We start from the raw sequence: 24209 nt of genomic DNA, 5'->3' as shown, positions 1-24209 counted from the left end.
CCCCCCCCCCCCCCCCCCATATTTCTCACCTCTTGAAAAGGTTAGTGGCTTCCTCATTGGAAACAACTGGAATGCTAGCTTTCTTTCTTCTTTTCTTCCTTCATCAGTGGTAGATGACATACTAATTGTGCCTATAAATTCTAATAATGATAAATGGTGGTGCCTTTTGTCAAAAAAGGGAACTCTTTCTATTAGAATAGCAGTTAAATTTTTTAAACTTGAAAGGTTCTAATTCTACTGGAATCTCTTGTAGGTGTTCTTGCTTTCCTCTATGCTCACATTGGTGGCGTTTGTTCCGAAAACCGTCTTTAATTTCAAAATTTAAAGTATTTTTTTGGAGATTAGCTATTGGAGGAATTCCAGCGAAAGACCTGCTGGAGAGATAAATGACATTAGATCCTACCTGCTGATTTTATCATTCCCATCCCATATCAACCTGGCATGCATTCCTCTCTTGGGACTTCACAGAGAATCTGGGCTGTCAGCCCGTTAGGCTAACAGAAAAATTTTCGGCCTCTTCCTTTCAAGCTTTCATTCTGTCTTTGTTTACTTCCAAGAATATCCCTGACTCTCATCTGAAACTGTTTTTTTAATATCTTTATTATTATGTGCGATGTCATCTGGTCTCATAGAAAAAAAAGGTAACTTTCTCCAATGAAAAACCGATCCCATGCATGTTTTTCTACAGGATTCAAAATGGATAGATGAAAGATGCTATACCAACTCATAGATTGAGTTGGCTCTCCCTCTTGAGGATAAGTTACCCCGTCCCGACCCTCAACAACTTCCTAATGGTTTGCTCAACTGCCTATGACGAATCAAAAAATCTTTTTGGATGGGTAATTGTGTGTTCCATTAATGACTAATTATGTGATAACAGGAAACCATACTGAAACAAGCACAAAGGGCACCTTCTACTTGAATTAAAACATGCTAAATCAAAGGGATGGATGATTAATTAAATCTAGAGCAATGTAGAAGACCACCTCGTGGCCTTTGAGCGTTATTCCCATTTTTGTGGATGTTTATTTTGCCCTGAAATCTATCTTGTTCCAGCTTAGACCTGGTAACGATGTGGTACTTTTTGTCAAACACCTAGCTTTAGATTTTGTGATTAAATATTCTCCCCTATCCCTAACAAACATCAACACCAATGTCCTATTTTTATTGAAGTAATTTAACTTTCCTTTTTCCAACAAAAAAAAATCTTGAACAAAATCAAAGAGACCCACCCACACCCCACCCCCCCACACACAATTAAAATATTGACTACAGTACAAAACAGCTGCAGCTGAGATCTAACAGTCTCGTCTTAACCATCCTCAGAATTGATTTGATTACTGGTTTCATTAAAAATCTGTACGAAGAGTACCCACAAATGTGAATGTACTGATCAAGATTAAAAAATCTTGACTGGGCCTTTATCCATCATCTACTCAAATTCCATGGCTAAGATGCTCATCTCCTGGCTTTGACGAATTCCAAGCTGTCCAAGAATTCTGAATTTATCCAAGGAGTTGCATGGCAGGTTGCTCAATTTCTTACAATATGGTAACCAGCACCAAATTTTCTGTTTTGAAAAATTGAATGCACAGCTTTTATCAACTAGCTAGGATTCCCAAGGCTTATGTTGTGGGTAAATAAATAAAAGGCACAATACTATCAATCAACTGATCAAATGCAAGTTTACAAGACAAAAAAAAAGGTTGTGTGTTCTTTTTCGTAACCTTTTATCAACTAGCAGAATTGCATCAATGATAATTAAATTAGACTTTATGATCTAATTTATCATTTACAAGAGGAATAATCTCCATCTGATTCCGAGGGGTACGGGGTGTTCTTGGCGTTACTGGTGGCTGTTGGGAAAGCTTGTGCCTCACATACCCATAGAATGTACAACCAACAAGTGTCACTGCACATCCCATGGCATTAAGGGCTGGGATTGGATTATGAAATACCAACCATGAAGCCATAACAGCAACTGCAACCTGTAAAGCCATGAAAATAAGTAATGTCAAATAATCATAAGTGGATAGAAAAGAGAGCCTGAGGGATCAGGTCCATCCTGTTTTATCTCACCTTGAGATTACCAGCAACATTGAAGGTGACAGCAGTTGTGGAGTGGATTACATAGAAGATGGAAAAGTTCAAAAAGAAGGCCATTATTCCTGAGCTGAAAATTATGATAAGCGATGAGCCGATGGACTCGTGTGTATAAAACCAATTCATGACCCCAGCACCTTCAAGTAGTAATGCTGGTAATGCCAAGATCATAGTTGCAAAAGGTGCCATGTAGTACACTGTGTTGATACTACACCATGCACAACAAAAGAATAATAGATCAGGCATAAGTTCACAAAACATTATGCAAGAGCATTTAAGAATGAATCCAAAAACCAAAGTTGGTGGAAAAGAAATTATATACTTTTTTAATTTAACACTTTTTCTATCAATTAATGTAAAATCTAGTCATTTCACATGTCTACTCGAAAAAATGTGCAAGACAAAAACAGCTTTTGAGAATGACACAATGGTAAGTCACTTCCAAATTATTTGAGAACCCTTATTTTCCCGACTTAAAGGGACTTTTAGGACTAAGAAAAGGGGTAATCAAAAGAAGTTAACAACTTCTCAATTCACCACTTTGGCTAAAACAAGATGCACTATATATATATATATAGCTATGTAGAACATCTGTCTCCATCCCCCAAGATTAACTGTGATTTAAAAACCAGAGTCTGTTCCTCAGGTGATCCACTTCTCAACATATATCATTTAGTTCGCAGTTTGTTGTACATTTGAACACTGAGCACCTACTTGATCCATATCAAAATATGCTGCAATCAGAAGCATGAATTTTGAATGATAGCAGCATTTGTTTCTTAAAAGGCCTGTTGACAACCAAACATTGTGCATGTAGAGACAACAACCAGAATGAATATTTGTGTGGCCGTATCATGATGTAAATTCAAGCTCTAAGCAGAAATCAAATTTTGCTTCTGGACCTATATATGAAAGCTGTGAAAGCTAAAAGCTCCTCTGCCAATTAAATTAGATGTTCCACATTGCAACAGCAAATTAAACATATCTCTCAACTGTCTGGCAGATTACAAAAGCCTAGTCATCACTCCCAGTTTTTTAAGACACCAGCCCAAGTGGAACTACAAAACTATTACAGTGTTGTATCTTTCGATACAATAGAGAAGACTGCACAGACCATATGCTAATGGCACTGTGGGGGGGGGGGGAATTTCAAGTACACAGATTCTTCTTCGAACTTCTGCATCTACTAATATCATCCCTACCAGAAGCAATCTAATTGTCATACAAGAAAAACTACATACACATGCGATTATCATATGACAAGATATATAAATATGATTCGACCTATGATCATGATACATGGTTCTGACAAAACTTATTACATGTACAGATAATTGAAAAATTGGCAACATTACCAACAAAAGAAAAGGGTAAATTACACTTGGGGTACCTAACATTTAGATAAACTACACCTGGGGTACCTCACGTTTCATAAATTTTATGTTTTGGATACCTTTTCTTTTCCTAATTCTAAATTTGCCCATAGATTTTATGTTGAACACTCTTTTTCCTTTCCATCTCCTTTTCTCCTCCTCTTCGGCTGATCTGCCACAACACCCACAATGGAGGAGAGAGAAACAGGAGAGATGCAGAGAATGAGTAGGGGAGAGAGTGGGGAAGAGAGAGAAACAGAGAGAGGGAGAGGGTGCCAGGTTTGTCCCTCCGGATTAAAGTAGAGGACAAGTAGAGAAGAAGAGGCAAAGAGAAAAACAACTCTCTCTTCACTCTGCTGGTCTTCTACATATCTATAACTGCTTTAGTTGGTGGCCATGGATAATCAAAATCAGGTCTTCAGTGGATTAGTTAGTAGCCACTAGAACTTCTACGGTTCCTGAAGAAAACAACAGTTGCTCATTCTCCGATTGCTAGTAAGAAGAAGGAGAAATGGAAGACTCAATCATCCTGCAACCAGCCACTTCACCATTTTGGGCTCCTGAACAACTTCTTCCTCTATAAGCGCATGCTCTTGCTTCTTCAACTGCTTGCGTTAACCTTCCAATTTGTCTCAAGCCAAGCGTGGGATTGGGTTGTTGTCACTCGGGCAGGCTACCAAGCCCTTCAAGCCTTCAAACATGATCTAATCAATCCTAAACGGGTCTTGTGGAGCTGGAATGACAGTGGCTGTGGAGCTTATTCAGGAGCAAAAATAGGGATCAAGTGTGTCAAGAGGGCACGTTATAGTGATCCAGCTTCCGTAGAAGGGATTGGGTGGGGCAAATCTTTGAAGATTTGCAAACTCCCGAGCAGTTAGAAATCTTAGCCTCCACGATAATGATTTCACTTTACATTCCCTTTCTGTTTCTCTGTGAAAGCTTCTAACTATAGCCCGGTACACGAGAGTCCTCAAGTGTTGCTCAACCAAGGCGACATGTTTGACACTGGCGAAGCAAAAGCTCCTTGCTCCAAATCCCATCTCCGGTAATGATGTCTTCCTCCTCTGCCTTTCTGCTTGTGGTTGTGGTGGTTGTAATTGTTGCTGTGGTTTGCGCTGCTGCTAAAGAAGAAAGGGATATAATCATGAACCTTCTCCTCTTATCACCAAGATGCCCAGCTGAATCCTTATGGAGCATCATTTGAGGGTTGAGGGTAGGGGTATAGAATCATAGCTGCAGAGAGCGGAGGCTGGGTGTAGGAACGCTACGAGGGTGGGGCTGCGAGAATCAGGGGAGGAAAAGAGAGAGAGAGAGAGAGCCGGGGAAGGGAGAAAGCAGAGGGCGGGGGTACGGGAGTCGCCACAATGGGGAAGAGAGAGAGAGAGAGAGAGAGAGAGAGCCCAGGGACCACCAAGGTGCTGGAGCACTTAGGAGCAGGAGGCGGAGCAACACGCAAAGGTGGGCTAGCAGCGGAGCAACAGCAAGAGGGGCAGCAACAGGAACATGTTTCTACAGGTTAGTGGTATGGATAAATTTGGAAATATGAAAAAGGGCACCCCAAACATAGTTTTTGAATTGAGGTACCCCAGGCATAGTTTACCTGACATAAACATCAGGTACCTTAGGTGTAATTTGCCCTCAACCATTTCTCAAGACATATAAGTAATCAATGCTACACTGATAACAAACACCAGGAATCACATACAAAAGTTCACAATAAGTATGCCAATCCACCGGTGAAGATAAAGGCACATCCTGAGAAAGAAACTCTAAACTGCTCGAAAAAATGGCCATAGAAGTGCTCTTTAAAAGTGCATTAATCAGGCTGTGAAGTGAAGGTCACCAAGGATATGATACCCCATTAAGCGTAGGTATTAGTGCTGGAAGCCCTAGAAGTAGGCAGAAAATGAGAAGTAGCCCCAAGCTTACGAATAAGCTCAAGATAGCCAAAATGGATGGAGTAGGGCTAGTCTAAGTCAAGACAGACCGATCTCTATTCTCCTGCTCGTGTTTACAAGGTTTCCCACTCACTCTATTGAATTGCAGCCCTTGTTGGGTTCTGCAAGGAAGCATCTCAATAGGTCCGCAACCTGTGCTGTGGTTGATGCCCCAACCAAGCTCCAATTCCAAACTCGATTTGCCGTTTTAACAAAAAAAAAGAAAAAAGAAAAAAAAAAAAGAAGGTACATACACTAACAGAATCTGAAGAAAAAACAAAATTGAGCACATGTGCTGAAAGTATCTCATTGAAGAAAATGAGATTACTTATTCATAGATAGGCATACACATAGGAGTTAAACATTTGTGGAAATAGTGTATATCATACATGTGATAGAAAACACTCTAAACCCTAAATTAGGTACTATTCTAGCAGTGTATCTGATAAACAGCAAGCTTTTGATCAAGATTAACCAAATACACCTAAGCCCTTTCCCAATGGGCCAGCTACATAGATCCTGTTTCACCATTCACCATATTTAGACCATCTTAATAGACCAAGATGAACCACATATTACTACAAAAAATGAAGAGAAGGATTTGATTAGATTAATTCAAAAGTACAAATTTTATGTATGTGGTAATTGAAGAAATGAAACAAAACTATATTGTTGACAGACCTGATAAAAAAAAGTAATGAGACAGCTTTTGAAGTAACAAAAAAGGAAGTATCCCCAGCCCCGACCCTGACCACCACTCCCACCACCCCCCCCCCCAAAAAAAAAAAAAAGAAGAAAAAGGAAAAAAGAAGTACCTGTCAAACTTGTATCCGTGAAGTAAGGACTCTGCAAGTATAGTCTTCGTAGATGTGGCAAGACAACCAAATAGTGCAGCACAAAATCCAAATATGTTGAAACTAAGCTCAGTAACAGAGGTGAGAAGAATTCCTCCCACAATGGGTACCAAAGAAGCCCAAATTCTCCAGTCAAAGGATTTCCTCCAAACTAGCCACTGTAAAACAACTGAAATAAATTTATAGTCAGACCTTTTTTTTCTGGGGTTGGCAAGCGGGGGAGGAGAAAATCTAATTGACACCATGATGAGTGGCGTTGAGCTTAGCACCAAGTCACAATTTCATTCCGATTAGAAAAAGATGGAGTGGCTTCATATTACAAGTAAGTGCTTAAAAAAAGTTTAAAAAAATCACAAAAAGAGATTGAAATTTCATAATAGTGGCATGTTCGTAGTTTCATCACTTAGGACTTACATTTGGGGCATAAACATTACTTGTTTGGCACTAAAAGTCAACCAGTGTGGGTGCAGTGTACCCTATCACATGGTCCCCCGCATGCAATTTGGTTTTAGGATAAAAGACACCAACCATGGTGTCATCTAGACAAGCCGTTCTCTTCTTTGGGGAGGACATAGAAATGGTCAATACACGTTAATAGTAACACTAACAGGAAGGCTACAGCAGGGTTAAGTTATGCCAAAAGAATCTCAAACTGACCTGTTGTTGCAGGAGTGAATGATTTTATAGTCTGCATAAAAGAAACTGGAATATATCGTAAGCTCACATTCCCCAGTACAATGTTGATACAGAACACAAATGACATGGGGAATATCCTTCTCCAACGGTCTTCAGGATTGACCTCTATCAGTGGCTTCATCTTCAGTACCTTGATTATGAAGTATGCTCCAACAGCTGAGCAGATGAAGTGAACGCAGGACACGGACAGAGGAAACTTAAAATCTAATTTCTGTACAAGGAAATTGCGTCAGGTTCTGCATATACTACAATGATAACCATGTCCAATTAAATTAAAAGAAAATTACAGTGAAACCCAAAGATTCAAGGCAAAGAACAATGACATAATATGCACGTCATGTTGGAGAAATAATGCACTTTTAAGAATGAGGAACTGATTTTAAAATAGGAAATTAATAAAAACAAAATACAGGCAACAAACAACAGAAAAGAATTACATTCAGTTTTGTTAGACTTATCAATAAGAGGATATCATGCAAGATAAATTGCTAAAGTCTCCTTTCTTTTTCCTGATGAACTAGCTTATCACTTTGTCCAGCTTGACCAACTGTTTTTTTTTTTTTTTTTTGATCTGACGTTCTATCCAGACTGGTGAACTCTTCCAACAATTAATCGCTCATTCAACTTAGGTATTTGTAGTCATCTGGAATTCATACCTAAAAGAACAAGTGCTCAATCGTGACATAGCAGCAACAATAGTGGTGAGAAAGAAAACTCGACCAATGATAATGAGTTCTCTGGTTTTGGATTGCATATCAATTGGTTGAAAAATATGATTCCTTACAGATCTGCATCAACAACTGAATAATCTTCCCATTTGATAACTACACTAAGCTTCAAAACATTACAGGAGAATATTAATATATTCCTCAACAAGGATCTTTTTTAGCATTGATAACAAACTGATGGAAGATCACATCAAACCTCAGAGGTAATGGACCAAGTGTATGATAGAAAAAGGGTATGTTTGTGCTAAAGGAATTAAATAATTCCAATTTTAAGAAACAACAGTTCAGCTTCAGTGAAATCTCCTCCTGCTATTGGGTTACAAAAATTGATCTACCCCAAGATCTTAAAACTCCATGAATGCCTGACAGCCCCCGAGATTCCACAAGAATTAACTATCATTAGTGCAATAGAGCTCTTCATTCTGGAGAAGCCTGCCACATAAGACTAAAATCAGTAATCAAAGTTATAGAAATGTTCGTAATTATGGAATAACTCTAGTCCAGTCCATCTATACGAAAAACTCTGGAATGCCTCTCGCACTTTCAGACATCGGCATAAACTAATCGCTTCACCGGACTGGACCCCCACCCTAGCAAGACCATTTTTTGCATAAGCTACTTGACTCCACTAAAGTACACACAAGAAGTTAAGTACTATCCATAAGAAACCAGTTCACTCAGAGGCTTTCCTTTCGAGGGATTAGTTAGAGGACTTCCCTCCTAGGATATGAACTATTTTCAAGACTTCAACTTCGAGAAGGTCTAATTTTCAACTTTTCTTGTTCTGCTTTCTAGCCATATTCTTGTTGTCAGCCTTAACCCAAACCTAAACACCTCAGTCAGAACCCACTTCCTGTGCCTTCTTGCACTTCACTCCAAATCGACGCAAACAAAATCCCTCTTAGCAATGAAGTGGTCCAACCTATCCTAATCACTCCCTTGTTTGACATTTCCCCTCCAACCCGTCAAGTTTACTCAACTCAACTCAGCCTTATCCCAACTAAATGATGTTCAGGTACATGGACTTCTGCAATCAGCTCTATTCAAAACCATACTTGTTACTAGTCCTAAGCTATCTCTTTCCTCAACACTTCTTCAATTTGAATCAAATCACCCCCTCCATATGGGAGTATTCCAAGTCCTCCGTTGCATCTCCATGCCACCTCAAATGACTTCTCACAATTTATCATATATCAAAGCTACACCTAAATAAACTCTAATTTGTTCATTCTTTATTTTACCTTTTCTAGTTTTATCACTTATCCATCCTAACATCTTCATTTCATCTACACTAACTTTGTTTATATGTTGTTTCTTCACTGTCCAACATGCAGCTTCATACATAATTGTGGTCATATAAATCCTATAAATTTTTCTTTTTGAGTTTTGAAGGAATATATCGATCACACAACACTCCAGATGCACCCCACCAGTTCACCACCCTATTCTATTTTTTTGTGCAACATCATCCCCTCTTTCTCCTTCTTTATTTATGATTGATCCAAGGCACCTATTATTTCTAGTTTCTGATATCTCCCTATCAACAATTTTCTCACCACATCACTTTTAGTCCTAATGTTACTAAAATTACACATCATATACTCAGTTTTTGTTTGAACATATCTTAAAGCCTTTAGATTCCAATGTTGATCTCCATAACTCCAACTCTGCATTTATCCCTACTTTTGTTTCATCCATCAAAACAATATCACCAGCAAAAAGCATACACCAAGGCATTAATCATGAATATCTTGAGTCAGCTCATCTATGATTAATGCAAACAAATATGGGCTTAAAGTTGATGTAATCCAATTGCCATTGAGAATTCACCATCCTATCCCCCTCCACAGTTCCTACATTAGTCCCAACACCATTATACATATCTTTAACATGTCCACATATTTACTCAAAACATTTTTCTTCTCTAGCACTTGAAAAATTAACTCTCCAGGGCTCTATCTGTCATAAGATTTTTCTCTGTCAACAAAGACCATATGGAGATCCTTATCACATTCTCTAAATCTTTAAGCAAACAAATAGCTTTAGTGGTTGATCTTTCCGATATAAACCCATCGAGTTTATTACAAGTATGAAAATAAGGACCCTAGTTTCTTCAATTTATCTTACAAAAGGGTAAAAACTTTCCAAGAACAATCCACGTTGATAAGTTTATCAAAGCGAACCAAAAATTCGCAACATTGAAGATGGGATGGGGCCCAAATGTTGTCTGCAGGTTGATGGGGACATCAAGACGTACAGCCGAAGGAAGAAGAAGACCCAACCTTCTTTGTGGTTGAAGGATTAGAAGGAGGAAGAAGAAGAAAGAAGAAAAAAAAAAAAGAAAAGGAAGGCTCGATCTAGCCTTCCCAGCGCTGGATCGAGTCCTCTCCTTCCTTTATTTGTCAAGATTGTGTGGCCTCCACCAAATCTGATATGTTAGTAGTTTTATTTCCTAGGATTTTGCCAAGATTGTGTGGCCCCCACCAAATCTGATATGTTAGCAGTTTTATTTCCTAGGATTTTGTTTATTTGAGTCTTTAAGTCAATTAGGAAACTGAGTAAATATCCTATTGATTTCTTTTTAGAAAGTTTATTTGTTTATGAAATAGCATTCCTAGAATATTCTTTTCTTTTTAGTAATTAGTCTCTTATTTATATAAGGCCATTGGCCACGGTTCCAAATTAATGAATGAATGAAGATTATTAAAGGCAAAACTGCCCCCAAACCCCCCCTAAGAATTCTCTCGCTGCTCTCTCCCCCTTCTCATCGCTCACTCTCGGTCTCCCTTTGTTTCTCGCCTCCTCTCTCTCTCATTCTCCTTCTCCCTTTCTCATCCTTCATCCCTCTCTTTTCTGTTTTATGTCTTTCTTGTTCCTGCTGCCCTATTGCAGAAATTGTTCACCATCATCAGAGATTATCTCCATCGAGAAAACCCCTAACTGGGTTGCTGCTGGAACTTCTCAAACAATCGGGACTGCTGTTCTTCATCAAGTAGGTTAGACTGCAACTCTTATTTTGGAGGACTTCGACTTCTCCTTTTCTCCTCAGACTAGGACAGCAACAAGGTAAATAATTAAACTAAACCCCTCCCACCTCCATTTATCCATGTTATATGTTGCAACCCATTAATATTGAAACCAGCCTTTGCCCTTTTGTTTATGCCTATTTTTACCCATTGTTTTAAGACGTTTCGTCACTGTTATATCTCCAAAAACACTTGCTGATTTTCTATTTTAGTTGGCTGCTAGAGGACATTGATTGTTTACATATCTTATTTGGTATCTGGATTGATTTGTGCTGAACCTAACATTCGTATGACGTTTGTTCCCTTCCCCATGTCCCCACTTGAAGCTTAAGTAAGAGTTTATGTGTTTTTCCGCCTAGATTATTATTGTTTTTTTGCTACTTTGCTTATTAGTCTCATTCTATTTTGCATGCTTAATCTTGTTTGCTGAGTTTCTTTTTGTCCTATCTACCCAAGTCCCTTGAGTTAACCCTACCTAGTTAGTTAATCTCGTAGGAAACCTAGTCACCTAGGAACCCCCTACATCATCTTGGTATCAGAGCATGGTTTTGTCTAGGTTTAGGGTAATTAGTTACTGCTGTCCCTTGTTTACATGTCTTACCTTTTGAGGTCTAGTCTCCGTCACCATCTGTCCGTGGTCGAGTCTGAGCTAAGAGAGCGATATCATAGATTAGAGGACACCCTTTTCTTTCTTAAGTTGGCGGGACCAAATAGCATTGGACGCTATTCCCTCCAAAAGCATATACTTGAGAGGGAGATTTCTGACCTCAAGATTGAGAGGGCTAACTACCTGTCTCAATTGGAGACTCTGAGTAGACCTTGAGTCTTTGGTGGCAACCGTATCATTGGCTGCCCATCTCCTTATGTCCACTCGTAGTGGTAGAGTATACCAGGATATGTCTGACCCTCCTAGCACCTCCACCCAATCTGAGCAACTGGCTGAATTCATGAAAGCCGTCTAAGCATACAGGAAACACAAGCTGCCCATCTCCAAGCCCTTACTGATAAGTTGGCTGCCCTCGAGACATGTGCCCAAAACCCTGATAGACAGCAAGGCCGTACCACAATTGGCACTGAACCTACGGGCAGGGGCCCTAACCCTGAGGAAGTAAACGAAAATAACCAGACTGATGGTTATGACCAGATAGGAGATAACTTCCAGGGCCTAAGGCGTGGTAGGGATCAGGGTAGGGGTCGAGGCCCACCGTTAAGACGCCAAATCCAATATGGAGATGATGAGGGTTATGAGCATCATGATAGGGCTTTGATGTCAGACGAATGATTAAGGTAGATGCCCCTACCTAAGATGGTCAGATTGATGCTAGGATCCTTCTGGATTGGATCAAGCAGATGGATAGGTACTTCGATTTCTATGATATGCCAGAGGAAGTCCGCTACCGATTTGCTAAGTTCAAGCTTATTGGAGCTGCCCAGGACTTCTGGACAGACCTAGAGTACCAGGAGGACCACCTAGGACTTGAGCCAATCACCACTTGGGTAGAAATGTAAGAGCGGCTCAAGAGGGAATTTTTGCCCATCACTTATAGGTTCCAGTTGTTGAATGAAATGAATACCCTGAAGCAAGGGAAGTTGACTGTGACCGAATACATGAGCAAGTTCAATGGATTGAAAATTAAAAGCCGTATTCGGAAGGATGTTGAGCAGACACTATCCAGATTCCTTACCGGGCTCAACTCCGAAATTCAGTCTCATATGGCACCCCACCTGGTGCGAGATGTTCCACAGGCCTTCAGGATAGCCCTTGAGGTGGAATCCTCCATGAGAACTTATTCTCAGAGGAAGAGCTTCCAAGCTGGGGAGTCCCAATTTAGAAAACCACCCCAAGGCTCAACTGGATTCCCAAAACCCCCTGCTGCACCACAGCGTCAATTTGACAACAAGGGTAAAGGAATTTTGGGAGAAGCACCCGAGTAGTGGGCAACAACAGTGCTTCAAGTGTCGTGGGTTTGGTCACTTCTCCAGAGTGTCCCAATAGGAATCTTTATGTAGGAGAGCAGACCCCTAAAGAAAGTGACCAAGAGGGTTTTCAGGACCATGAGTATAAGGATCATGGACCAGATGAGACCATATCTGATGAGGACACCGAGGAGGCCGGTGACCTCAAGCTCGGCATTGTGCGTTGCATGGTCTCACAACCTAAGAGTAGCGATGATTGGCGACGAACTAATATTTTCATCACTTACACATGTCAGCAGGGCAAGAACTGCCGCGTCGCCATAGACAGCAGGAGTTGCATGAATGTGGTCGCCAAGAGCGTTGTTGCACGAATGGGCCTTAAACATGAACCCCACCCTAAGCCTTACAAGGTTGCCTGGGTTGATCAGTCCACCATTCCCATTAATCTGAGGTGTTTAGTTCCCCTACATTTTGAAGGATATGAGGATCGAGTGTGGTGTGATGTCCTAGAGATGGATGTTGCCCACATCATTCTAGGTAGACCCTGGTTATATGACCAGGATGTCACCAATTACGGGAAGTCTAACACCTATGTCTTTGAGTTCAAAGGGAAGAAGATCAGACTGACTCCCAGTGCCCCTAGGGAAGTTAGGGTTCCAAAACACAAGGAAAGTACATCCAAACACACCCCACCAAAACACTCAACATTTTAAATCAACAACAATTTGAAGGAGAGTGTCACGAGTCAGGGGTGATTTATGCTCTAGTTGCCGTACAGAGTAATACCGATAGGTCACGCTTATTCACTGAGGCTCCTTGAGAAGTGCAACCCATGTTGAGGAAATTCGAGAGGTTATTCCCTGAGAAACTACCTGATGAGTTACCGCCTATGCGTGACATCCAGCACCCTATTGACTTAGTTCCAGGATCCTCTCTCCCGAACTTACCCCATTACCGAATGAATCCCAAAGAACACACCGAACTCAAACGGCAAATGGATGAACTATTGCAGAAGGGATTCATTAGGGAAAGCCTTAGCCCGTGTGCTGTACCTGCCTTGCTCATGCCAAAGAAAGATGGCACCTGGCATATGTGTGTTGATAGTAGGGCCATCAATGAGATCACCATCAAGTATAGGTTTCCTATCCCTAGGCTTGATGACATGTTGGATATGATGGCCAACTCTTCGATCTTTTCGAAGATTGATCTCAAAAGCGGGTACCACCAGATTAGGGTTAGGCCTGGAGATGAGTGGAAGACAGCCTTCAAGACGAAGGATGGCCTCTTTGAGTGGTTAGTCATGCCTTTTGGCTTGTCAAATGCACCTAGCACCTTCATGAGGATAATGAATCAAGTGCTTCAACCATTCATTGGCAAGTTCCTTGTGGTTTACTTTGATGGCATCCTCATGACCTCATCTATAGTAAGACCCCGTCCTCCCACTTGGATCATTTACAGAAGGTTTTTCAGGTGCTCTTACAAGAGAAACTCTATGTCAACCTCAAGAAGTGCACCTTCATAAGTGATCAAGTCATCTTCTTGGGATTTGTTGTGTCAGCTCAGGGAGTATCTGCTGACCCTGAGAAAGTGAGAGCGATTGTAGAGTGGCCTGAGCCAACTAACATCCATGAGGTACGAAGCTTTCATGGCTTAGCCACTTTCTACAGAAGATTCATCTACCGGTTTAGTTCCATTATGTCTTCTATCATCGATTGCATGAAAAAGGAGTTTCAATGGACTAAGAGTGCTACGAAGGCCTTTAATGAAATTAAAAGCTTATTACTGAAGCTCCAGTCCTGCGCCTCCCAAATTTCTCTAAGGTCTTCGAAGTGAATTGTGATGCATCTGGTATTGGGTAGGTGGTGTCCTATGACAAGAGGGCCACCCTATTGCCTATTTTAGTGAGAAGCTTAATGAAGCTAGGCAACGATATTCCACATACGAAAAGGAATTTTATGCGGTTGTCCAATCACTGCGCTACTGGCGACATTACCCTTTACCGCAAGAATTCATGCTATTCTCTGACCACCAAGCTCTGAAATACCTGAGTGCCCAAAAGAAACTTAACCAAAGGCATGCCAAGTGGGTTGAGTTTCTCCAAGAGTACACTTTTGTACTCAAGCACAGACCTGGTGTCAATAATACTGCTGCAGATGCACTGAGCTGGGTGAACATGTTCCTCATTCGCACCAATGCTAGGAGTCGGGCTAGTGTGCTACTCCAAGCAATGAGTGTAGAGGTTGTAGGGTTCGAGCGAGTAAAGGACCAATACCCCACCTGTCCTGATTTTAGTGAGCCATTCACTTCCTTGAATGAAGGCAACCCAGTCAACCGCTCGGACTACCTACTTAGGGAGGGCTTTCTTTTTAAAGGAAGCAAGTTGTGCATTCCCAGGACTTCATTCCGAGATTTCCTGATATGGGAATTGCATACTGGGGGAGTCGCTGGCCACTTCGGTCGCGATAAGACCATCACTCTCATTGAGGACCGATTCTTTTGGCCAGGACTGAAGAGGGATGTTGCTAGAGTTGTGAGTCAGTGCAGGACATGCCAGACCGCCAAACAACAAAAGCAAAACACAGGTTTGTACACTCCCCTACCCGTTCCCCATTCTCCTTGGTAGGACCTTAGCATGGACTTCGTGCTTGGTCTACCAAGAACTTCGAGAGGCCATGATTCTATTTATGTGGTTGTGGACCGCTTCTCGAAGATGGCCCATTTCATCCCATGCTCTTAGACCTCTGATGCATTCATAGTAGCCAAACTTTTCTTTAATGAGGTTGTCAAGTACTATGGGTTACCCCTCACCATAGTGTCTGATAGGGATGTTAAGTTCACTAGTCATTTTTGGAGGACCCTATGGCGGATGATGGGCACGAAGCTCCATTTCTCCTCCGCTTTCCACCCTCAGACCGATGGCCAAACCGAGGTTGTCAATAGGAGCTTAGGGAATTTACTGCGTTGCCTCATAGGAGAACACCTTACCAGTTGGGATCGAGTCCTTAGCCAGGCTGAGTTTGCATATAATAGTTCTATGAACCGTACCACTGGTCTGTCCCCCTTTGAGATCTGTTTAGGATACCAGCCCCGGGCACCCATAGACCTTATCCCAGTCGTGTCTAGTTCCAGGACCTCCTAGTCAGCCGAATCTTTTGCTCAGCATATACATGATTTGCATGCAGGTATAAGAAGACAGATAGCACTGAGCAATGAGTAATACAAATCGAAGGCAGATGTGCACAGAAGGCTACAAGAGTTTCAAGAGGGCGATATGGTGATGGTAAGAATCAAGCCGCAACGTTTTGTTAGGGGAAAAGCGAGCAAGCTACATGCTCGTAGCACAGGTCCGTTCAAGGTACTCAAGAGAATAGGTGCCAATGCGTATATTCTTGATCTGCCAGCTAGCATGGAGATCAGTAATATTTTCAATGTTGAAGACCTAGTCCCATACCATGGTACCTCTACCTTTATCCCTTTCTATCCTGATGACCTTGAAGACTTCCCCTTCAACATTGATGAGACTTCTGAGCCAAGCCAACCACTTCCCCCCACCTCATTACCACCTGTGCCTAAGGTCACGAGAAGAGCTGAAGAAGTTGAGGAAATCCTTGATGAGAGGATTGTGTCCACACACACTGGAGGTTCTAGAGAGTTCTTGGTCAAGTGGCGTGGACGTCCGGAAATTGACAACACCTAGATCACAATGCAAGAAGTCCAACAACTCAACCCAGACCTACTTGAGTATTACATGAGTTTTAATTCACCGGAGGTGAATTCTTCCAAGCTGGGGAGAGTTGATGGGGACATCAAGACGTACAGCCGAAGGAAGAAGAAGACCCAACCTTCTTTGTGGTTTGAGGATTAGAAGGAGGAAGAAGAAAGAAGAAAAAGAAAAAAAAAGAAAAGGAAGGCTCGATCCAGCCTTCCCAGCGCTGGATCGAGTCCTTTCCTTCCTTTTTTTGCCAAGATTGTGTGGCCCCCACCAAATCTGATATGTTAGTAGTTTTATTTCCTAGGATTTTGCCAAGATTGTGTAGCCCCCACCAAATCTGATATGTTAGCAGTTTTATTTCCTAGGATTTTGTTTATTTGAGTCTTTAAGTCAATTAGGAAACTAAGTAAATATCCTATTGATTTCTTTTTAAAAAATTTCTTTGTTTATGAAATAGCATTCCTAGAATATTCTTTTCTTTTTAGTAATTAGTCTCTTATTTATATAAGGCCATTGGCCACGGTTCCAAATTAATGAATGAATGAAGATTATTGAAGGCAAAACTGCCCCCAAACCCCCCCTAAGAATTCTCTCGCTGCTCTCTCCCCCTTCTCATCGCTTACTCTCGGTCTCCCTCTGTTTCTCGCCTCCTCTCTCTCTCATGGCTCTCTCTCTCATTCTCCTTCTCCCTTTCTAATCCTTCATCCCTCTCTTTTCTGTTTTCTGTCTTTCCTATTCCTGCTGCCCTATTGCAGAAATTGTTCACCATCATCAGAGATTATCTCCATCGAGAAAACCCCTAACTGGGTTGCTGCTGGAACTTCTCCAACAATCGGGACTGTTGTTCTTCATCAAGTAGGTTGGACTGCAACTCTTATTTTGGAGGACTTCGACTTCTCCTTTTCTCCTCAGACCAGGACAGCAACAAGGCAAATAATTAAACTAAACCCCTCCCACCTCCATTTATCCATGTTATATGTTGCAGCCCATTAACATTGAAACCAGTCTTTGTCCTTTTGTTTATGCCTATTTTTACCCATTGTTTTAAGACGTTTCGTCACTGTTATATCTCCAGAAACACTTGCTGATTTTCTATTTTAGTTGGCTGCTAGAGGACATTGATTGTTTGCATATCTTATTTGGTGTCTGGATTGATTTGTGCTGAACCTAACATTCGTATGACGTTTGTTCCCTTCCCCATGTCCCCACTTGAAGCTTAAGTAATAGTTTATGTGTTTTTCCGCCTAGATTATTATTACTTTTTTGCTACTTTGTTTATTAGTCTCATTTTATTTTGCATGCTTAATCTTGTTTGTTGAGTTTCTTTTTGTCATATCTACCCAAGTCCCTTGAGTTAACCCTACTAGTTAGTTAATCTTGTAGGAAACCTAGTCACCTAGGAACCCCTTACATCACAGGTAAACCCCAAGGGTCGACCAGGTCAGGCCCAATCATGAGTAAATAGAAAATTGAAAACGTACATAGCTGTTCCAGCGGAAATACTTGGAACAATTCTACCACTTCTACTAGGTGTAACATTATTAGTGCCAGCTGAACGTGAAGTAATGGCTTTTGCGCAATGCTGTAAGGGCCCTGATGTAGTGGGATTGTTTGTCCCCTGCTCACATGTAAAATTTCAGCCCGAAAAGAGTTTGCCAACTAGTTAAACATAGGTTTGAAAATTCAGAACAATAGGAGAAGAGTGTACATTTGTGGTCAAAAGTACCATAGATGTGCAGGGCATACATGGTGACCCATACAAATACAAGGGACGGTATTTGATTGAATTAGGCCTTGAAATTTAAGGCCATGTACTATCTATCCAATAATCAGAATTGCCGCATCATATTCCACATGGCACAAAGAGGATAGGTCAGTTTCATAAGCTTCTCAAAGCCATGCAACTCAAATGAGCTTTTCCCAAGGGGGGAAGAGATTTATCTAGAGTGTGCTGTTCCAAAAGAAAAATTCAACTAGCCAATAGTAAAAAGAGTCAAGAGTGAAGGTCACAAAGAGGATAGGCCAATTTCATAAGCTTCTCAAAGCCATGCTACTCAAATGAGTTTTTCCCCAAAGGGGGATGAGATTTATCTAGAGTTGAACTGTACCAAAAAAAATTCGAATAGCCAAGAGTAAAAAGAGTCAAGAGTGAAGGTCATGACAGAACTAAAGATGTGGACAATCCTTTGCTTTGAAAAACTTCATTTTTTGGGGATTTTCTAATTTCAACCAAATTTTGGTGGATAATTATATAATCAATCACTAAAAAGGTGACTGATGATGTAAATCAAGAGAGGTTCCCACACAAGTATTCACACCGGAACAAGCCCAAATCCAGGTCTAACAGTTTAAATAAGTAGCTTCATAGGTTATATGGGTCATAGGCTGGAAATTGTTATGTTTTCTATTGTAATGGGTCTTTTTACCGCCCATATATGAGAAATGAGTAGCACATGTGAATTTACCTAGTTAATTGCATCTAGTTCTCTAAAGTTGTAAAGTCTTGGGGATGTCATAGGCTAGTTTCGTTGTTAGTTGTGAAACACCTTGAAAATGGACAACAAAAACAACAAACAGTCTTATCCCAATTCCCAACTAATATCTTGAAAATGTAAAGTTAATTAAATATCTTGAAAATAGTCCCAAAGTAAGTTCTTAGAAATATCAAGTCAAAAAGGGAGTTTCAATGAGGATCTAGAACCCTCCCAAGTTCTCTATATAAGTGTTGCTTGTAAGCATTTGAAATCAGTATTTGAATGGAATTGAGTTTATACAATTCTTCTGTGAGAAACAAGGCTGCAGTAAGATACTGTTCCTGGTGAGAGGTTGGGGTGGTTGGTGAGATATTAGCCTGGGATTGGGGTGAGACTCTTTAAGTCGTATCTTTATTTTTCTATCTTATTTCCTCTATTTTTTCCATTCGATATCAAGTTTTGAAGGTGTCAGTTGAAGATATTCTCTATTGTGCACCATCTCTTATTCAAATATGAAGTTTCTCTTAAATTTGATCACTTTTGGGCGCTGCAATTTTGTTATCTTGGACTGGTTCCAAAACTTATTAGAAGGATAGAACAAACTCCATTAATTGGTATTGAGCTATGGCTAAACCAGTTCAAGGAACTCTGACCCAACAAATATTCTCAATCACATAATTGATGTATCAAGCAGTTATCAGACCACATGACAGCTTATCATAGACCAAAGAAGCAACAGCTGAGTTGGTTGTATGCCACTCTCTCCCAGTGGTCAAGCTGATCGTAGAGCACCATTGTGCACACCTTACTCAAATAGGGGCTTGAGCTATAGTGGGGCCCTTGATTCTTTCCATCGCCATAACCAAAAGGGGCAGCAAAAGGACTGACAAGATGGCTCTCGTCGAGCTTGTTGATCTGGAATTTCACTTACTCTAATAAAAAGGGCATTCCAAACCACAATAAGGTAGCGTGAAGTCAGAACGATGCACATCAAAACAAAGAGTTTGATCACCAGAAGAGTGATGACTTTCAGGAAGGCCATGAAACCATAGAGGAGGGGCAAGGAGGGCAGACTGTTATGGATGGTTGCCAGAGGCAAAGGCATTTAGCAGCACCCAAAGGCCACCTACACGGCCTTAAGTTCATGGCTTGCAAGGTGTACTGGCACTATAAAGTACACGTTTCAAGCCAAATATGGGCACTTTGTGAAGCTCTTCCCCCAATGCCCAAAGAATGCTGGTTTGGATTGGCAGCTGTTGATGCCAATCTAGAGATGGATTTCTATGATGGAATTCCTCCTAGGAGGAGGTTGAGGAATAACCTATGATGATGAGGACAGTTAGTGACCCACTGCACTTATGATTTATGTTTGATTCCATCAACAAAGATTACTAAGAACGATAGTAATGAGGAATCTAAGGCGTTTGCTACTACAATGGAAGCTGAAGCGGAGGGTGAAGAAGTCAACAATACCATTTCGGGATACCACTTGGGTACATCCTTAACTCTTTATGACAGTTGCAATGTTGCGCACATTGAGTTCGTCATACATCGAAGAAAAACCTCAAGGTTGAAGACTTTGTTCCTAAAGTCCCTACATCACCAAAGTTTTGTTTGGGATTGATCAAAGCTGCTACTCGCATGTTGTTAGCCCACCTTCACTACAAAACTCAAGGTCAAGTTTTTTTCAAGCTGGTGAGAGCTGAGGTAGATCAAAAGAGGTTCCAGCACAAGTATTCATGATAGACCAAGTCCAAATCCAAGTCTAATGGGTTAAATTAAGTAGCCTAACAAGTGATATGATTCATGGGCTAGAAATTTTTATGTTTTCTATTGCAATGGACCTAATTTGACAGCCCATCTATGAGGAATAAATCGCCCGTACGAATTTAACTAGTCAGTTGTGTTCAGTCCTCTAAAGTTTTGAAGTCTAGGGGACATCAATAGGTTAGTTTCATTGTTAGTTGCAAAAGACCTTGGAAATGTAAAATTCATTAAATATCTTGAAAAGAGTCCTAATGTAAGTCCTTGGAAATCTCCAAACCATTAAGCCTTGGAGGAATTTCTAATGAAGGTCTAGAAACCTCCCAACCTCTCTATAAAAAGAGTTGACTCTATAAGTATTTGAATTGAATGAAATTGAGTTTATACAATTCTTTTGTGAGAAATAGAGCTGTGGTGAGACTGTTCCTGGTGAGAGGCTGGGTGGTTAGTGAGATACTGGCCTAGGCTTGGGATGAGACTCTTCAAGTTATATCTTTCTTTTTCCATCTTATTTCCTCTATTCTGTCCATGTGATATCCAATAGTTTTGAAATTTTTTAGTTGTTTTATCATTTATTTAAAGGTTAGTTGAAGATATTCCCTTTTGTGCATCATCTCTTATTCAAATCTGAAGTTTCTCTAAAATCTGATCACTTTTGGGTGAAGCGATCCTGTTGTCTTGGTGTGATTTCTAAACTTACCAGAAGGTCATCCAGACTCCATTAAATGATTACACCAAGATTAAGTTAAGCGTGCATTTTTTTCCCCCTTTTAATATGCAGTAGCCTGAAGAGTTTGTACAAGATGTTCAAAGTCCATGGGCATCAATATTGTTCATGCATTGCCCAGGAGCAAAGCCCCGATTGTCCATGATTGGACTGTTTTTAAAAGCAGGTTGAGTATATGTTGCAGTCTGTTCTGATCAGATATGCTGACAAGTAAAACAAACAGCTAACATTTTGAACACCAGTGACATGGCGTAACGTTTTAAATGTGAAACTATAGGCTAGCAGTCAGAATTCAGCTAAAAAAAGTAATAGTGATGTATAAGCTAAATCAATATTTACCAAAATAAAGCCAATCAACCAACAAATTGAACCTAGTAAGAGAGAATAACAAACCATAGAAGTGGCGCAAAGTGTATTTAGATGGAGGAAAGAGTAAGGGGGGAAAACAACAATTGAGGAGATGCATAATTTCTATGACCTGCCAAATCAATTCTCAGCATCCATGGGGAGGAATCAGTTAACCATATAAGTTTCCAAGAGCAATACTGTAGTTGAAAAATTCAGAAAGTAATACACATGTTCTAGACACAAATGAATCTGAACAGAGGAGCAGCACTTCATCAATTTATCGCTGTGGCAGAAGCACCTAGGATTAATTTAAAAAAAAAAAAAAAAGCAAGAGGTCTAGAGCTACATGTATTAGAATCTGGGTAAGGTATTGAATTAAGTTTAGTTCTTAATTATCAACAAAGTAAATTGAATTATTGAATTCTAACAACGTCCAAAAAAAGAGGAAAAATAATCTGGCAAAGTAGAATAAGTTAACAATTGTGAATACTACTTCGAAGACTCTCACTGCCCATCAACTCAAAAAACACATGAGCGCAGGATTTTGCATTACAAAATCAAAATTTAGCCATCAAATTAAAAATTAAAACCCAGTCGAATAAAATCAAACAAAACATAAAGAGCAGAATTGAAGAGAACTAAAAAAAGTTGCAGACTATGCAATCTCAGAACCCAGATGCATACCTGGAAGATCCATTTATTCATGATAATCACTGTAACATTGAAGCCCCACCATTGAAGAATGGCGAGAAGAGCCCGAAACACTGTCCATTGAAAAAACCGATTCTCCTCCATAGATCTCCAAAGAGACCCAGGAAACTAGTAAAAAAAAAAGGGATATGGCAGAACAGAACAAAAGGTACCCAAAATCAAAAGCACAGAGAGGAGAAGAAAGAGAGGAAGAAAGGAAAGGAACCCAGATGAATGCTGCTCTGAACGACTAAAAAGAAATGAAGTAAAGGCCAAAAAAGGGAAGGACAGAAGCAATTAAAACGCCTCTGAAAGAGGAAATGATTGTTTAAGGAGAGTAGTAAGAGGAGAAGTGCGTTGAAGAGAAAAGTAGTGTAACGGTGGAGGTGGCTCTTCTCCCATGTGATGGTGATGGTATGAAGAGTATTTCTTCTTGGATCGAACTCAAATCGTCCTTGGCTTTCTCCCCATCACACGACAATGAAAATGGTTGAATTTTTAGAAGCTTTGGGTTCGGTAAGGTTCCTCTCTCTCTCTCTCTCTCTCTCTCTCTCTCTACCTTAGACCATTGGGTCCTGTAGGTGGGAAATCTTGACCTGACCCGTCAAACTACCCGAATCTGCCTGCAACTTCTATTTTAGGGTTTCACCTTATATTTTTGTGTGAAAATCGTCTCGCTGCACTGGTGCAGTGAGCATTGGATGGTTGAGAACTCATTGGAACGTGTGTCCAAATGTTCTCAGCCATCTAATACTCATCACACCTCACCACTTGCTGCAGAAGATGTGGACTCTATATTTTTGGGCACTCGGGTGGGTTTGAGTTGATTTGTAAGTTGAGTCTAGTGACACACCAAGGGTTGGAGATCAATACCTGGTTGTGTGGTCACTGCATTAGCATGAGTATCAATCAAGGGAGATGCACATGCATCCATCCATCCAGGGTGTATTATGGTCTTTTTGTCACCCCTATGTCTGGGCGTAAAGGTACAAGACCAAGTATAGATATTTTTCCCTTACACCAAATAATGGTTAGATTATTTTTTACATTGACCTTTAACTTGGTACGATTTTCAAATTACGATGAGATTGGTGACACACCAAGAGTTGGGGATGTACCTAGTTGTGTGGTCAATGCATCAACATGAGTACTAATTAAGGGAGATGCACATGCATTCATCCAACCAGTAGTAGAATGGTCTTTTTGTCACCCCTATGTCTAGGCTTAAAGGTACAAGACCAAGTGTAAATATTTTTCCCTTAGACCAAATAATGGTTAGATTATTTTTTACATTGACCTTTAACTTTGTACGATTTTTCAAATTACAATGTTGAGGGTTGGGGAGGGTTCAACCCTTAACCCTCCCAACCCAATATCCCAAGATGAAGGCAGGATTTGATCCCAAAACTTGGAAACATTGAGTTCGGAGTCTTTTGACTATGGTTTTAATAATTAGGAATCAGATCCGTGAATCAACTAATTTGGATCAGACTCAGTAATGATTGATCCAAACGATTCTAGTCAATTCCCGTCGATTCTATTCTATTTTGAACAGATATGGATAGAAAACACCGATTCTCTTCAATTCTACTCATTTTCCAACTGATTCTGATTGATTCCAAGCGATTCGAGTCAAAATCAGCGCTGATCAATTCGATGCCCAATTTTGTCTTTCGAAACCTTGGTTCTAATCCTTACTAATGCCCTAGGCTTGGCAACTTCCAACTATGGCTAGGATAGTTTGGTAAGACAATATAGTTTTATGGTTTGATGTAATGATACTTAACCAAACTCTCAAGCTAATGAATTCTCCATCTCTAAGAATTAGTCCTCTTAATTTGGGCATTGAATTTTATCCCC

The 24209-nt window shown here is 40.5% G+C and overlaps 1 protein-coding gene across 1 annotated transcript; it reads right to left on the bottom strand.

Moving 5' to 3' along the window:
• Positions 1-1645: 1645 nt before the first annotated feature.
• On the bottom strand, positions 1646-22886 carry LOC122069243 (UDP-galactose transporter 1-like). Its single transcript, XM_042633214.1, has 5 exons — positions 22344-22886; positions 6925-7174; positions 6229-6436; positions 2080-2311; positions 1646-1988 (listed from the first exon to the last, which is right to left on the bottom strand). Exons 1-5 carry the CDS (start codon positions 22452-22454, stop codon positions 1767-1769), a joined length of 1023 nt encoding a protein of 340 aa, XP_042489148.1. The 5' UTR covers positions 22455-22886; the 3' UTR covers positions 1646-1766.
• Between the last annotated feature and the right edge of the window lie 1323 nt (positions 22887-24209).

This window comes from Macadamia integrifolia, unplaced genomic scaffold (assembly GCF_013358625.1).
Source record: "Macadamia integrifolia cultivar HAES 741 unplaced genomic scaffold, SCU_Mint_v3 scaffold561, whole genome shotgun sequence".
NCBI classification, from domain to species: Eukaryota; Viridiplantae; Streptophyta; class Magnoliopsida; order Proteales; family Proteaceae; genus Macadamia; species Macadamia integrifolia.
Note: the sequence above shows the minus strand (reverse complement) of the source record. Positions and strands in the feature narration are given on the sequence as shown.

Coding starts and splice junctions, on each gene's coding strand:
- LOC122069243 (XM_042633214.1), bottom strand. CDS start 22,454: ATGGAGGAGAATCGGTTTTTTCAATGGACAGTGTTTCGGGCTCTTCTC. Junction 2,312..6,228: donor CACGGATACAAGTTTGACAG/GTACTTCTTTTT, acceptor TGCATGGTGTAG/TATCAACACAGTGTACTACA. Junction 1,989..2,079: donor ATGTTGCTGGTAATCTCAAG/GTGAGATAAAAC, acceptor ATGGCTTTACAG/GTTGCAGTTGCTGTTATGGC.